Source organism: Gavialis gangeticus, unplaced genomic scaffold, assembly GCF_001723915.1.
Source record: "Gavialis gangeticus isolate Ggan-Ray unplaced genomic scaffold, GavGan_comp1, whole genome shotgun sequence".
In the NCBI taxonomy this organism is placed as follows: domain Eukaryota; kingdom Metazoa; phylum Chordata; order Crocodylia; family Gavialidae; genus Gavialis; species Gavialis gangeticus.
In genome coordinates this window covers 87,263,830-87,278,664 of record NW_017729031.1, presented here as the reverse complement: position 1 = coordinate 87,278,664, position 14,835 = coordinate 87,263,830, and the positions used below count along the sequence as shown (strand labels likewise).

General features: G+C 40.2%; 1 protein-coding gene across 1 annotated transcript in view; it reads left to right on the top strand.

Moving 5' to 3' along the window:
• The window catches only part of COPS8 (COP9 signalosome subunit 8), a 29,135-nt gene extending 22,385 nt beyond the window's left edge, over positions 1-6,750 (top strand). Inside the window, exons 5-8 of the mRNA XM_019523347.1 lie at positions 452-559; positions 2,485-2,547; positions 4,167-4,208; positions 5,201-6,750. Coding sequence (XP_019378892.1) covers positions 452-559; positions 2,485-2,547; positions 4,167-4,208; positions 5,201-5,280 — 293 coding nt within the window. The 3' untranslated portion in view covers positions 5,281-6,750. The remainder of the gene's footprint in view (positions 1-451; positions 560-2,484; positions 2,548-4,166; positions 4,209-5,200) is intronic.
• The last annotated feature ends 8,085 nt before the right edge of the window (positions 6,751-14,835 follow it).

Genomic DNA, 14,835 nt, shown 5'->3' with positions numbered 1-14,835 from the left:
ATAAATTTCCTGAATCCTTCATCTAGTCTCTGCAGTTCTCACAATGATATAAATGAGCCTAGCCCTGGTCTCAAGCAAAGGGACTTGCTTATACCATGTGCGCTAAAGGATAAACATTAAACATTGGGATATAAGTAATCGAGGCTCTAGTTCTTTGCTTGACCGCAGAACCAGGGAAGTTGTCCTAACTCCTCTGCTTCATTGTCTTTATCTGTAAATCATAGTATCTGCCTCATGCTAATGTTGAAGATCAGTTAATTAAATATGTTAACGCTCTTTTAGGCTTCAGCTCAAATGGGGAATGTTGTTTAAAGTATTGGTGTTTACACACAAAAATAGTTTTAACAACTCCACTACTATATAAGGACACAAGTCCTTATCTAAGTCTTAATGACTTTTATTATTTTGGAGCTTATTCAATTTTGTGTGTTAACTTTTTTTTCCTTGATAGATGCAACTAGGAGACGAGCTTTTGGATTAGTTTCTCAGGCATATACTTCAATAGTTGCCGATGATTTTGCAGCCTTTGTTGGACTGCCTGTAGAAGAAGCCGTGAAAGGTATGAAGAGGATGCTTTCACCTTTTAAACCCCCTCCATCCCCAGAAAATCCGTATCCTTTATTCTGAGCTAGAATATGAATTTTCTGATAGGTTATGACTGGGGAGCATTTTGACCCATAATTAAATTTTAATAACGGTTTAATGTAGTGGTGCTAAACTTTTTTTTTCTTCCCAGTGGACCAGATGGGCAGTGCCTTGTCTGTCTAAGCCCATAGCCCATTGGTGATCCCAGTCTGGCACCGAGGCTGATGCAGTGGGCAGCATCCAGCTATGCAGAATGGGGCAGGGGCAGTCCAACTGCAACATGGCCCTGCTGGGGAAGGGGAATGTAGCTTGGCCCAGGCATGGCCCTGTGTGAGCAGAGCCACGGCCTGGCTCCATGGGGGAAAAGGGGTGTGCATGGCCCACCCTGAAAATGTCCTTGGGGTGAGGGGGTATCACCTGGCTCCAGCCCAGCTTGGAGCCGGGGGGACAGCCCAGCCCCAATCCAGATGCAGGGGAGGGGGCATAGCCCATCTGTGACCAGCAGTGCGGGGCTTTGGGTCTGGGAATCTGGTAGGGGGGAAAGAGGCTAGTAGTGGCCCCCACTCTCCTGCCACCCATGAGTCAGATGCAGTGACTCTGGGGGCTGCATTTTGCCTGCAGGCTGGAGGTTGATCACCCGTGGATTAATGCGTGGCCCTTTGTAATAGAATGGTTGATAACTTTTAGCCTGAAGTCTTTCTATAACAGGGAACCTTTAGTAAACGTAATAATAGAGAGGTACATTTTGTTTAAACCTAATTTTTTATCACACTAGTAAAGTTTTGCTAGTTGACAGCATTGCCTAGTTCATATTTGTTCTCATTTTGCATTTAAAAATAAAAGCATAAACAGTCAGATTTTCAATTTAAATAATATGACACATCAACTGTCATGAGTTTTCTGTACAGGTTCTGGCTCTCTAGTTAGTAAGTGAGGAGAAACCTTTGCCCTCTTCAAAATGAGAATTTCTCCCATCTTTGAAGTCTGCCATTGCCAGAACAAAAATGAAAGTGCAAGTTTTGAATCAGACTCCTGGAATAGGTTCCAAGAGACCCCTGTTTCTAACAGCCCTGTACTTTTGTAAAACAGGCTTATTTTTTCGTGCAAAATGTGTAATCAGAACTTGAAGCAGGGATTGGAACCCAACTCTCATCGTCCATGGTTTTGTGGGAATGCACTCATCACTGGGCTACAGTTGTTCTCACTTTTGCTTGCTGTTCTTCTGACTCCGTGACACTTGCACTGTTGGGTGCATAGTGACTTCATGCAGAGGGGCAATGTGACTGCACCCTAACCTGGTGTCTAGCTTTCTTGTTAGGGCACTCTCCTGGACTTGAATCCTCTCAGGCCTCACAAGTTACTGAACTCTTGCTTTGTAAGCAAGTCCTCTAAGCTTTAAGCTGTCATATAAAGGGAGGCAACTACTCCTGCCATTTAAAAAAAAAATGGCTATGGCTACTGTGCTTAGGGTTGAACTCAGTGCTGTTGGGGTATGCTTGGTGCAGTTTGAGTATATCCACTGGATCAGCCAGTGGCAACATCTTCAGGAAAAATTCAGGTGTATAAGTCACTTTAAGGATGAAAGCTTAGGCACTTCAGCCTCTTGAGCACCTAAGCAGTACAGTGGTGGTTTGTTCACTTGGACTTCAGTTTTTAAGTTCCTCCTATGTTGCACTTTAGATGCCTAATTTTTTTTTTGTACTGGCCCAAAATGACAAGACACATGGCATGAGACATGAGTTCTAAAAAATGAATCTCTCCATAGCATATAGTCAGAGGGTCATCAGACACTTTCCACTGAGTGGAAACTGCTGACATCAAATAACGCCAGCTTTTTGCATTGCAGTTGAACACAGAGGTTATCATTTTGTTCTGTTAAATTTCATAATGCATTTTCAGGTGTATTGGAACAAGGCTGGCAAGCAGACTCAGCAACTCGTATGGTAATGCCTAAAAAGCCAGGTAGGTGGAGCTGTTATTCCGTGAGGCATGGAGTCTGGCTTTGTGAATAGTATAGCTGCCCTTAGTATAATTAAAATTATGCATAATGTAAGTTCATATTTTGTAGCAAGGTCTAATGGAGACCTCTAGAACACAGAGTCCCCATAAAATGTTATGTAAGAAATATGAATCAATAAGTCAAGGCCACAAGCATTATTGGTTAAACTAAAGTTTTCGAGAGTTAGCCTTCTTAAACAAAAGCAAACAGGATATGCTTATTTTCTCCTACTGCTTCTAACGTAGTGGAACATATGTTGGATGACTTCAAATGACATGTCTTAATTTAACAAAGATCAGTAAAGTACTGTTTTGAAACTCCCCACAGTTTGAAGCTATGCATGGATTTTTTTTTCCCTCCAGGATAATCTCCAGTCCTTTACTGGTGGGATGTGAAAGGCTCTTACTTCCTGTGTTCTGGTGTACTTAAACAGTTGGAAATGAAGTAGCCAAACCTCCTAACAAGCTGCTGACTTAAGCTCTATGGGTGGCTGTACACATGCAGAGAGGCTGCCCAGATGCATTGTAATTACAATGTGCAATTACTATGGTCCAGCAGGCTTCAGTACTGCATGTATCAGTGTCCCTAATGCTAAAAATGGCAGGGGTGCTTTAAACTAGACCTGCCTTAGGATCAACAAGCCTTAGTTAATGTGCCCCCACCACCATTTTTTCAGTGCAGGGACACTGATGCATGTGATGCTGTGGCTGCTTTTTAATTAGAGCAGCTCTTGGAGTACATCTGTAAATGCCCTATGAATCTGCTGTTTAATCCTCATTCAACGTAAGGATTCCACAGTAATGGAGATAATAAGTTTATTAATTGAATGTACTATGTTGAGTATTTATACTCAACATTGTAAGAAAGTAGTAAACTTCATACAGACCTTTCAGGTATGGAGGAAGTCAGTCAATTGTATTTGTCTCAACATAGCCATACTTTCCATGTCTAACTTCCTGTGCTTTTGAGATGGGATTATGTGCTTCATGACAACTTTTTTTTTCAGACTGTGACATATCTAGAAACTCCATTATCAGTAATATTACTGGAAAGTATTTGGTATTAATAAAACCAAGGCCAGAAATTGTTGCTATTTAAAAGATTATGAAGGGCTGTGATCTTGCTACTGTACATTTTACCATAAAAAGTGACTGGCCTGAATTTTTCTAGCTTGAATTTTGAACATACAATTTCTCACCAAGTTTTCTTGAAAATCTGACCAGTTAGCAGAGGAAAATGGACAACCTGCCCAGTAGGGCAGTTATCATCCATACTACTATTGCAGGTGTATGTAGCTAATTATGAATGCTTTTGCAAATGCGGTATGTAAAAATGAACAGTCATTAGCTTTACTTCATTTATCTAACAGTATTCATTCTGTTTCTGAGGTGATATGTTATTTTTTATGAGCCTCAGATTTTAAATGAACAGGCTTTTATAGTATAAAGCCAAAACTTCCACTGGAAAAAATTAACATAATGGTGTCTAATTGGATATTGGACAGTTTTGGTTAAATACATATTGTGGTTAAAGTAATGGGTCTTTCAGTAAGTTAATGTTCCTGTTGTATTTTTTCCTTTAGGTGCACTGGAAGCTTCCTTTAACAGGTTTAATCCTTCTTCAGGTATTTTATTTTTAAGATGTATAATATACATATGAATTGCTGATTAACTGGAACTTAAGCATCCTTTTTGCTCATAGATCAAAGAAATCACTGGTTAGCCTAGCACTACCTTCCCAACAATTCCCAATGAAGCTCACAAACCCCCAGTATCTTGCTCATTTAAAGAAAATACTATCCCTCCATTTAGAGCATCCATTTCCTCTAACGTCCATGTTACAAATTAAATTTGTAATAATCCCAACAGGCCAGTAACTCCCATGGAATATTAGATCATATGAAGAGTTGGTTCCAAAGCAGAAGCACCTTCTGAACTGTCAGTCTCTTAAACTGACTGGGATCCAGCTGGGTTTTCTCAGTTATTTCATTGCCCTGGAGAGAGGTAGTTTGTCAAGTATCTAACTCTCAGAAGTTTAAATAAGCGTTAAATCCTTTGTGCATTCAATCCCCTAACTTTTCTTTAGAGGAGGGATTTAAAGTGGAGGAAATCTCAGCTTACATCTTCAATGGTATTTTCCTGACTGAAACAAAAGGCCAGACATTGTGCCTTTTAAACTTGATTTTGACACCCAGAGTTTTCTGCATTTGTGTTTTATACAAGTAAGCAATATTGGGAATAAATCTCAGTTTTCAGTTTCTCATGTCTGATATAGAAAATAAACTTAGATTTCCTGGAAGCTTCATGTTCCAACTATTGGAGCTCCAGTCGAATGCCCCAGACTCTTCAAGCCTCCCCAGTGCATGTGTAAAGGTGCTCTTAGGGCCCAAATAGGTAATTTTTCCCTTCTTAATCCTGCAAAACAAAAATATATTTGAGGGTGTCATGATTCCAAGTATTAGATTATTTCTGAATTGGCTACTGGGTTGGTAAGGAAACATCCTGAGAAGTTTAGCTCCTATGGTTTCTTTTTATGTGTGGTGCAGGAACTGTGATGGGTGTGTTGGGCTCTGAGTTCTACATTTTTGCCTAATACCGAATGTGTTTGTCTTTACAGAACCTGCTCCAGTTCCACCAATTCCTAATGAACAGCAATTGGCCAGACTGACTGACTATGTGGCTTTTCTTGAAAACTGATTGTCCCAGTCCTGATTTCAGGACAGAATCTGAGAATCCTGTGTACTGGTAGTGCTGGAAGTCTAAAACTTATTTTTATCCTATTTGTTCAATGTTGCAGCATCCCCTACTGGAATGTGTTAAATATTTATAGTGTATATTTTGTCCCTTTGTGTTTTTATAAGGTCTGAAGTTGAAACTGTCCCTTAACTCCAATGCTATTTATCCATTAGGAGTGCAGAAGTATTATAAGTCAAGTTTTATTCCCCTGCAACTCGCATAATGGGAAAGGGCATATCTCTCAAAGTATACTTTAATAAAGCAGCAGATGTAGAAGGGAAATGGCTCCCAACAGCAAGACATGTTAACTGATAGGTCTCTTGTGCTGGTCATCTTGATACTTCCCTTGTCGTCAGTGCAGTGCTTGCTTGAAAATAAGACACCTGTCACAAACAGGTTAAGTATAAAGAAGGGACAACTATTCTACCTACATCACAAGATAAACCATTGTGACCTAAGATAAGTAGTTATGATCTACACATGACCGAAAAACTAATCTATAGTATCCATTATTTTTCTAAACAGTTCCTGTTGTTCTCAGGGGGGAAGGGGGTTATTTAATTGGTCATTCTTATATCCTATTGCTTACCAACTTGCGGGTCATCGTCTTCTTCCCACATCTGGAAAGAATTGTTTTGTAGCACAATGCACAGCAGAATTATGCGTTTGTGGTACCTAGATAATCAGCTTCAGAGGCATTGAGGGATAAAATGCAAATGTGTACTTTGTTTTGCAAAAGCATTTTCATTTTGAAAGGCTGTAATTTTTAAGGGCAACCACATTTAAGACTCCAATCTGATATTTTGCTTTTGTAACTCTTTAAAAAAGGCCATTAGAGCCATGGTACTCTGTATCCACTATGTTAAGGGTTGGCTTTACCAGTAATGGCTCTGCCTGTCTTGAGCTGGCTGGATTTCTCTTGTAGTTGAGTAGATGGCCTTAAGTAAAACCTACTTTATGCTGCAATGTAGTTTATGTACTTCTTGCACCAGAGCACTGCTATATTAATCCTTGAATTCAGTATGAACTTCAGAAGTGGAAAGGAAGCATATGCATTTACTTGCCTCTGATGCGAATATAAAAATATAAAATGGGACTTTGGGTAAACAGTGGTGCTTTAAAGGGCAGTGTATGCTTTTATCCACCTCTCTCTCCCTTCACTTAGTTTTCAACATCACGTTCAGTGGTTTGTCACATGAAGATGGCAGGTTCCTGTTATCTGTAGTGACACTTTCTCCCAGTGTGCACTACCTACTGTACATTATTGTGTGTACAAGGGAGAGGGGTCTTAAACTGTGCACTGTTGTTTTCAGAGCCCCTTTTCTGAGTAACCATTTCCTCTCAAAAGATTTATTTATTTGAAACCCATCCAAGCTTGGGATCTTTAAATACGATGCAGATATTTGTGATATTAAAACATGTTTACACTAAGTGTGTATGTGTGATTTTGATTTCTTGCAGAAAGTATAAATATTCAAAGCTCATAGCTACAGAGTTTTGGGTTACTGTATTTACCAATTTATTAACCCTCCTACAGCTCTAGTATATTCAGCCAACATAACTATTAATGAAGTTTACATAAAGATGTATGATTTTGTTCATATAAAAATAGTGAGAGTCCTTAAATATTTTACAAAGTACCCAAAGAGCATAGGAAGAATGTAGCCATCCACTACTAATTGATAAGTCACTTGACTATTGTGGTCTTGCATTGCTGTTTCTTTGCTTTTGCTCTTCATTCTTAATTTCATATTTTTTAGTGAGTTTAGTATTTTTATTTATGCCCACTGAAAAGCTCTTCAACTATTTAATAGTTTTTGTGTCATAAACCCACCCTGAAACTTTTAGAATCTTTTAATCTTGTTTTGCATCTTTGTCTTACTCTTGGTGTCATTTATATGAAATGTGAAAGAAATGTCTCTTTGGTTCCAAGTACAACTATTTTGCATTGGCTCATGAGTTATAGGTACTACTATTGACATTTAAACAGTGTTTTGAATGAATGCCAGTTACATGTGAAGATAGCACATACTTCTCTAAGCCTGCAAGCCAAATGCAGCTGTAGAGCCATCACTACAGGTCAGGAAATTTGGCAGCATGGGAGCAGTAGCTTTTAACAAGGCCACACTCCCTGCTGCAAGTTCCCAAACCCATGCCCCATAGGGTCAGTTGGCTGGGCCAAGCCAGGCTGTGACCCCTTCCCTTGTTGAGCTGGGCCACGCACCTTTCTTCCTCTTGGGTCCAAATTGGGATATATTTACAGTCCCTTACCACACAGGGCTGGGCCACGTCCTCTTCCCTTTCTGCTGGGCCAGGTTATACTTCTTTCCCTTTTCCCTGCATTGAAACAGGGCTGTATTGAGGCTGTCCTGCCCCCTGCTCCCCTCCATGCAACCAGATGGTGCCTGCTGTGCCCTCTGAGGACCTGGATTGGGAATGCCAGCTGCCTCTGCCTCTGGCCTGTAGAGGAATCGGGCACTGCCAGTCTGGTCCACTTGGCAAAAAGGTTGAACACCACTGCAGTAATCATTTTAATTTGTTCTTCTGGCAAGTACTACTTGCAATTCATGTTTTGACTGTTGCTGTTAACCAGAAGGCCTAGATTTGCGAGACAAATGTCATGCCCAACTTCATCAGCCATTTGTTAAATTTTAATAAACAATACAGGAGGAATTGATTGACTGTTGTTGAACCAGTATTACTAGTAAGAAATTGGAAAACTTCTATTGTACAATCATTTAGGTTTCATTGGAGAGCTTCAGTAGTGCTTCTAGTCTGTCGTTCTTGGATTGTATGGCAGGACTGGCTTTAGGATGGTTAAGTCATTGTCTTTCATTATTTGATGTCAGTTCTAGACTCCTACAAAAAGAGGGTTGTCCAGATACTGAGACTGCCTTAAAGGAAACAGTCATATATGTGTATCTAATTATATTTAGCATGCTAAATATATTCAATAACAACTCAGTATTACTTACGTTGACATTCTGATTTTTCTATATCAGCCTCAAAATAATTAACATTTTAATTGCTCAGTTTGGGAGTAATTTCATTTTGCTGCTTAGTATATTACACTTGTATATAATTTAGTCTCTCAAATATTGTTCCTAAAATCACCATCGGCCATTCACATCCAAAATTAATCTCATGTTTTCCATTGGCTAACTATTTCATTCTTCTACCACCAAGAGAACAGTAGGAAAAAATATTACATGTTCTTAGTATGGAATATAGCCAAGATTGGAAGGCAACAAACAATACAACAACACACAAGTAGTAAATTAAAAATGGCACTGCTATTGAGTGAGGACAGGCATCTGTTCATTCATTTGGAGAAAAAAAATCAAGGCTCAAGGGCTGAAGTTTACAGGTGTCTCCAAAGTGTATCGTATTCTAGCACAATTTTTTTTGTTTTCCCTTCCACGTAGGACCCTGCCTTGGTCAAGACCCCTCAACTCCCCCCTCCCCTCCAAAAAAAAAAAAAAAAAAAAAAGGTAGAATCTACTTCCTTTTTAAATACTTGCTGGAATGCCGTAACCCTGTGCTTTCAGCTCTGTAGTTGGAACAATACAAGTGTTGTTATCTGTTCAGTTGAAGTAGGCAATGTGGGGATTGGAGTTCCTCCAAACACCACTTTTCTCAGCAGCCTTCAGTACTGGAACTGGAGTGGGAGGCTGTTTGGATTAAGAAACTACTATAAAGTCAGTTATGAACAGAGAGGCTTGTAGGATTTGCAAAAAGAAATTCATGTTTTCATTTTTTTTTCCTCAACATCCCACATGCAGTCAAACCGGTTTTGTGGGATGAGAAAAGATGCATAAGCATGGGAGAGGCCAAGTGGTTAGTGTAGATGCTAGGTGTCTGCCTGTCTCTGAATTGGATGGTTAAGTATGTGGTTATTCAAGCTGCAGCCCAACAGAAAAGTTGCCTGAGCTGCATCGTTTGTGTTGGGATCTGAACTTTTCCCAAGATCATCATGTTCTGTCACGAGGCAGTGTCCTAAAGGGAGTGTGGGTTTCCCTTAATGAAGGGTGTACCCATCCTGGCTCACCTGTAAGTAATTTGATGATTATGTGGCAGTTGGGCAGCTAACGAGCACCTGGCCTTGCTAAAAGGCACTTGCCCAGGTGAGAGCTAGTTCCAGAGAAAGCTCTTGTAGGAAAGAAACTCTCAGGGAAAAGTGCTTAGCGAATACATCTCTGCTCTCAGCAGAGGAGATTCTCTACAGGGAATCAGTGCGTGGCTGGCAGGTGGACTTTTTAACAGAAGCTGCATCTCCATGAAAGAAATGAGGGTGATCTCCAACTAAAAGGCCTGGATATGGGTTGGTCACAGTGTAGCTACTCTGCAAAGCAACCTGGGGGGAAGTCTTCCTGCCTGTTGAACTTTTCTGCTAATAAGTCGTGTTCTTGGAAGATGACACAGCTTAGCATTCAGAAGCCTGAGAGGAATTCTGTACAACTCAGTGGGGACTTCAAGGTAGAATTCAACAGCAACATCATGCTTGATGGTAAGCAGGAGTGATGGTTTTGGACTTGTGCACTTTTTTTCTATCCACTTGTAGAATAACAAGGTCACACATCAAGTCTAAAAACTACCAGAAGCGTCCCCAGAAGGATTCACCTGCTCCATGTTTGACTCTAAGCCCTTGCTGTGCTATTGGTCTTTCTTCTCTGAACAGAGGTGAAGTTACCCTAAGGGAAAATTAAATTGGGACTGCTTTTGTTTTGTCACATGGGAAGTGATAAGCTGCACCAAGTCATGGCTTAGCTGTATCAAACTCAGGTACAAGTGTACCTAATATGAACTAAAAAGACACGTTTTGAGAATCCCATTAACTTCCTCTTTGAGTTGCACATCAGTGCGCATATCAAAACCTATTCAGGCCAGGAGATCCTCATCGTGCAGAAACATTCTTCAGAAGCACTGAGCTCGTCAACAGGTGCAGTTTGAAGGTGAGAATACTGCAATCAGCAGAAAATAGTGCTCTTTGAACGCATTAAGTGTGAATCAGAAAAGAAGGCTACTTGCCAGAAGAGGTGACAGATGGCTGTTTAGCAAGATAAGAAGGATCTGAGGTGGGATCATGCTGTGGTGGTTGATGAGAAGGGCATGACAAACCACTAGAGGGAAGTGCTGAAAGCACAGCATATCAATTGTAAGTATGTCTAAACTGCTCCATGTAGCTGCCAGAACCTCTTGGAAAGAGCAGTAGGTAGCCTTTGCATATTTATTTTGTGTACAGGACTAGCCTCTCACAATCTGGAGCTTTTAGATGTCATTTCTGTTTACAATAAGCAGCTCTCATGAGTGTGCTTTGAATTCATGTTTGCCTCAGATCTTTGCAATGCTGTGTTTCAACATACTCTGAATTTTTCAATGGTGCCTGAAAAAGTGAAATCTCTTCCTGCTATAACAGTAAACAATATACAGACAAGGTTCTTAGGTTAAGAGGGGAGCAGTGCTAGTGCCTGTGCCAAAGTCTGCATCCCCTCCAAGAGCATCAGCCATAAGAGCCCCAGGAGCAATCCAGGGAAGGAATTCTGGCTCAAAAAACCACAGTTTTCTTCTAGTTTCATCCTGCTCTGTGGGTGCAGTAATTTGTGCTAGTCTAGACCAGCACTAAATTGCTACTTTCTCTATCCTGGCCACAGAGTAGTAGTTGTAGTAGTAGCGCTCTCTATTCCCTGCCCAACACCTCCTTTGAGAAGGAATAAGTGAGCACATAAGTAGGTTGGTCTAATGGTTCAACAGCTACTCTGAGGTATGGGAGACCTCAGGGTCTGAATCCCTGTGGAAGTTTAATAAAGTCAGTTGGGGAAGAAGTTTTCCAAAGAGTAAACAAACAGTCCATGCACCATGTCTCGACTTTCAATGTAAGTAGTCAGCACCTGAACCCCTTGAACTGCAAAACATGCATTAATGAAATTCCCTACTCCCCAAGGAAACTAGGAAGATGAATACTTTAAAAGGGATCTGTGATGCATGTACTGGCCCTATAACACCAAGGATCTTAGCTGCATATTTTTGAGCACCATCTAGTGGCACTTTATCAAGAAGTAACTGTACATTTATAGGAACATCCCAACAGCTTGCCTTACATCTCTCTTGACTGTACAATTGGTCTAATAAAAAGATTATTAAAAAAAAAAACCCTTTCTCACATATTTCCTGGACCATTATGGCTACCACACAGAGAACACTTTCTTAACAGATCTCAGACGCCTGGGTCACTCGCAGTACTGATGCTACCACTGAGTCAGCTTAATAAAGTCTAGAAGGTTTCTTTTCCATCAAAATGCTAAGCAAGTCACCTCTGCTATATGGAAGTGAATAGGATCAAGACAGGGCCTGTCTTCCTCCATTTTGTGCAGGCTGCTGGATGTAATGCCATCCTTACTCCAGAATAAACTTTTGCAGTTCCTGAAAACAGCACTGCTGTCTATCAGGAGGAAAGATTATATCGATTATATCTAACCATTCAAACCAAACTAGGTGGGGTCTGGTTTTCACTTTCACTCGTTTCTGTACAGTGAACCAAACTCAAATATTTTGGATTTGTATATATTTTTGCTATCTCCTCTGAAAAGATCCATTGTTTGGCTTTTGTTATTTACTTTCCCTACAACAAGAGCTGTAGGTTCCAGCTCAGGATTGCGGACTGAAATAATTTTGCTTGAAATACATGCTTTTTTCATTACTTTCAAAGTATCAGCCATCAGTTTCCTCCAAACCTTTTTTCTGAGTTGGGAAATTATCCAATGAATGTTTCCTGAAGCTTTTTTTTCCTTCCACACTTTTTTCTAAGCTCTATGGCTGTCTGCTACACTGTATGCAAATACTTGACTGAAACTATTCAGCATGTTTATGCTACAAAGCAGGGCAGAGGCTCATAGGGCCAGAAAATACTAATGTATGCAGAGAAAAGAGAGAAATTTAGAAAACTGTTGTCAGAAAGCAAATAAAGCTGGAGAAGATGCACCCTGTTCTGCCTTTCCCATCATGTGGAGCAAAGCATGCACATGTAGCCAGCAGCATGATTTAAAAAAAACATAGCTTTCCCAAGTATGATTCGCCTCCTTGTCCTAATCATAGCCACATCCCAAATTAGCCTATATCTGTGATGTTAAATATAAGCAGCATTAATGTGGGCAGGGTGTGTGCTATGTGTCCACATGGTGAAGGATGTCATCTAGGTACCCCAAGTATACCAAGAGGAGAGGGCAACTGTGGAGAAAGTAGATTAAGAGGTCTGTCATAAATATGTTGGTATAATGGGTAAGGTGACCATCTCTTCCATTTTCCCATGATGGTCCTGGGTTTTGGAGGCCAGTCCTGGGTGCAGGATACAGATTGAAATAAGTGTCTTGGGTACAGGGTGTAGTCCAGTGGAGAAGGGAAGCAGTGTGGTGTCCCAGGAAGGCAGCCAGGCAGGCACTGTGGCTGACCTTCCTGTCTGTCGCAGCATGCCACTCCACCTCCATTGCTCCCTGTGGCATGCTGCTGACCTTGGAGGGGGAGAGGGGCAATGTCCTGGATGTCCCATATTTCCAACCAGGACAGAGGGTTACCATAACAATGGGGGACCCTGTGTGTGCCTATTGCAGTGCTGTTCATCTGTAGATGCAGTGAGTCTCCAAATCTGAAATGGTTGTGTAAGGACAGCACATAAGAATGTGATGGAGAAAGTAGGGTCCTCACTGGTAGATAATGTTCCCTACTGTTTGTAATCCATCCTCATGGAGGGGGATGGTGTATCAAAAAACGTTGCAATAACTACTTTTGGGTGTATAACTAGCGCTGCTTTCAGACTCCATTTCAAACATATTGGTGTGACTAGCACTTGGTATTCTCAGTGCTGCTCTAACAGCCATTACATGACATTTCTAGTACATGAAAGCCCAACAAATATAACCTTAGGTTCCACTTTAGTGAACTGACTTTGACTGCAGGCACACCCACAAGCATTTAAACTCTGTGCTGTTCAAGTGTTCCCTACCACCTCTATTGAAAATGTTGACAATGGGTTGAAATTTCTTCTCTTTATGTCCAAAGTAACACTCTCAGAGACTTCTGTGGAAGTGGTCTGATGTAAGCACAATACATCCATGTTTTGCGCTAGCTTCCTAACTGTTTAAGAAATCACTGATGCAGAAACAAGTTTTCTGGGGTAACATTTTCTAAATTTTCGGGCATTTAAGAACCCCAATCTTACTGTGGTCAGCAGGCCTAACGCTCCAAAAGCACAGCTCAAAGGAATTCGGTGCCTAACTCCTGTTGGTATTCATTCTATATTCCTTTAGCAAGAGTTGGACAACTAAATTCCTTTGAGGATCCATCACCTTTTGAAAATGTGTCTCAGTCGTTTCAGTTACTGAGTCGCTTCGAAGATGTTACCTCATTCCACAAAGCTTTATGTGAAGCAGCAGGCAGCACTTTTGAAGAACCATTCTGCTATGGATGCATCTGTGTGATAACTGACATCAGCTGAATCAGTTTGCCAAAAGTTTCTAAATGCTCACATGGGGCCAGCTTCTGATTAGCACTGGGCAATTTCTTTCAGCAAATAGATGATTTGCTGAAAAATGCAGCTATTCACACAGATCTAACTGCCATCCTTATTCCATGAGAGAAATCACATTAACTTTAGTGGATCTAGTTGTGTGATAAGATATATAGTAAAAGAAAAGGATATTACTTTCTATCCTTTGTGGACTGGCAATGAAGTATTTTATGTTTAAAACTGGGTCCTTCAGCCACTGCTTATTTAAAGAAGCATAAGTTTATCAGCCTCTAGAACATGGTATAAATCAGGTTTGTTTTTATCACTAATAATTTTTTGTTGATCAAGTGAAAGGTTACAGCCAGGGGTGATGTTTTCTGTCTTTCATGTGACTTCACATAATGTATCATGGGGTCCAATTTTTGTCATGCATTCAGCAGCATACTTGTAAAAGTCACATAAAATTATTAAATCTGTGAATACGTTCCTGTAATATTGCAGAAATAAGATTGATTCAGTTCTTAATTTTAAAATCCACACCAATAATTCATGCAATGCATGCATGTTTGTGATCTTCATTCAGAGATCTTGTATGTCTGTTCATTTGGGATTAAGCAGGGCATGCTGAACTGTTAAAGTAAGTCATAATTGTGTTCTAATAGTGCTATATCTAAAGCTAGTAGAGCTCCCACATGTATCATTAACAAAATGGCTTTTCTTTAGCCTGGTATTAATATTGCTGTATTGTTTGCATATAAACTTTAGCAACTGGATTTTTAAATACCTTGTTAAGCAGCAAAATCACTAGCTATAAAATTGGGAAAAGGACCAGCACTGAGCATCTCCTTAAAAAGATCTGTGAAAGGAAAGGACTTAAACTAGACAATTTTTTTCTAAGTAATATATGAGAAAAGATTACAATTTGGGCATAGTCAAAATATTTGTGAATTCAGAACCGATTTCCCAAATCTGGCTAAAATCTAGCCAAATTCAGTAAAAAAAAAAAAAAAAAAAAA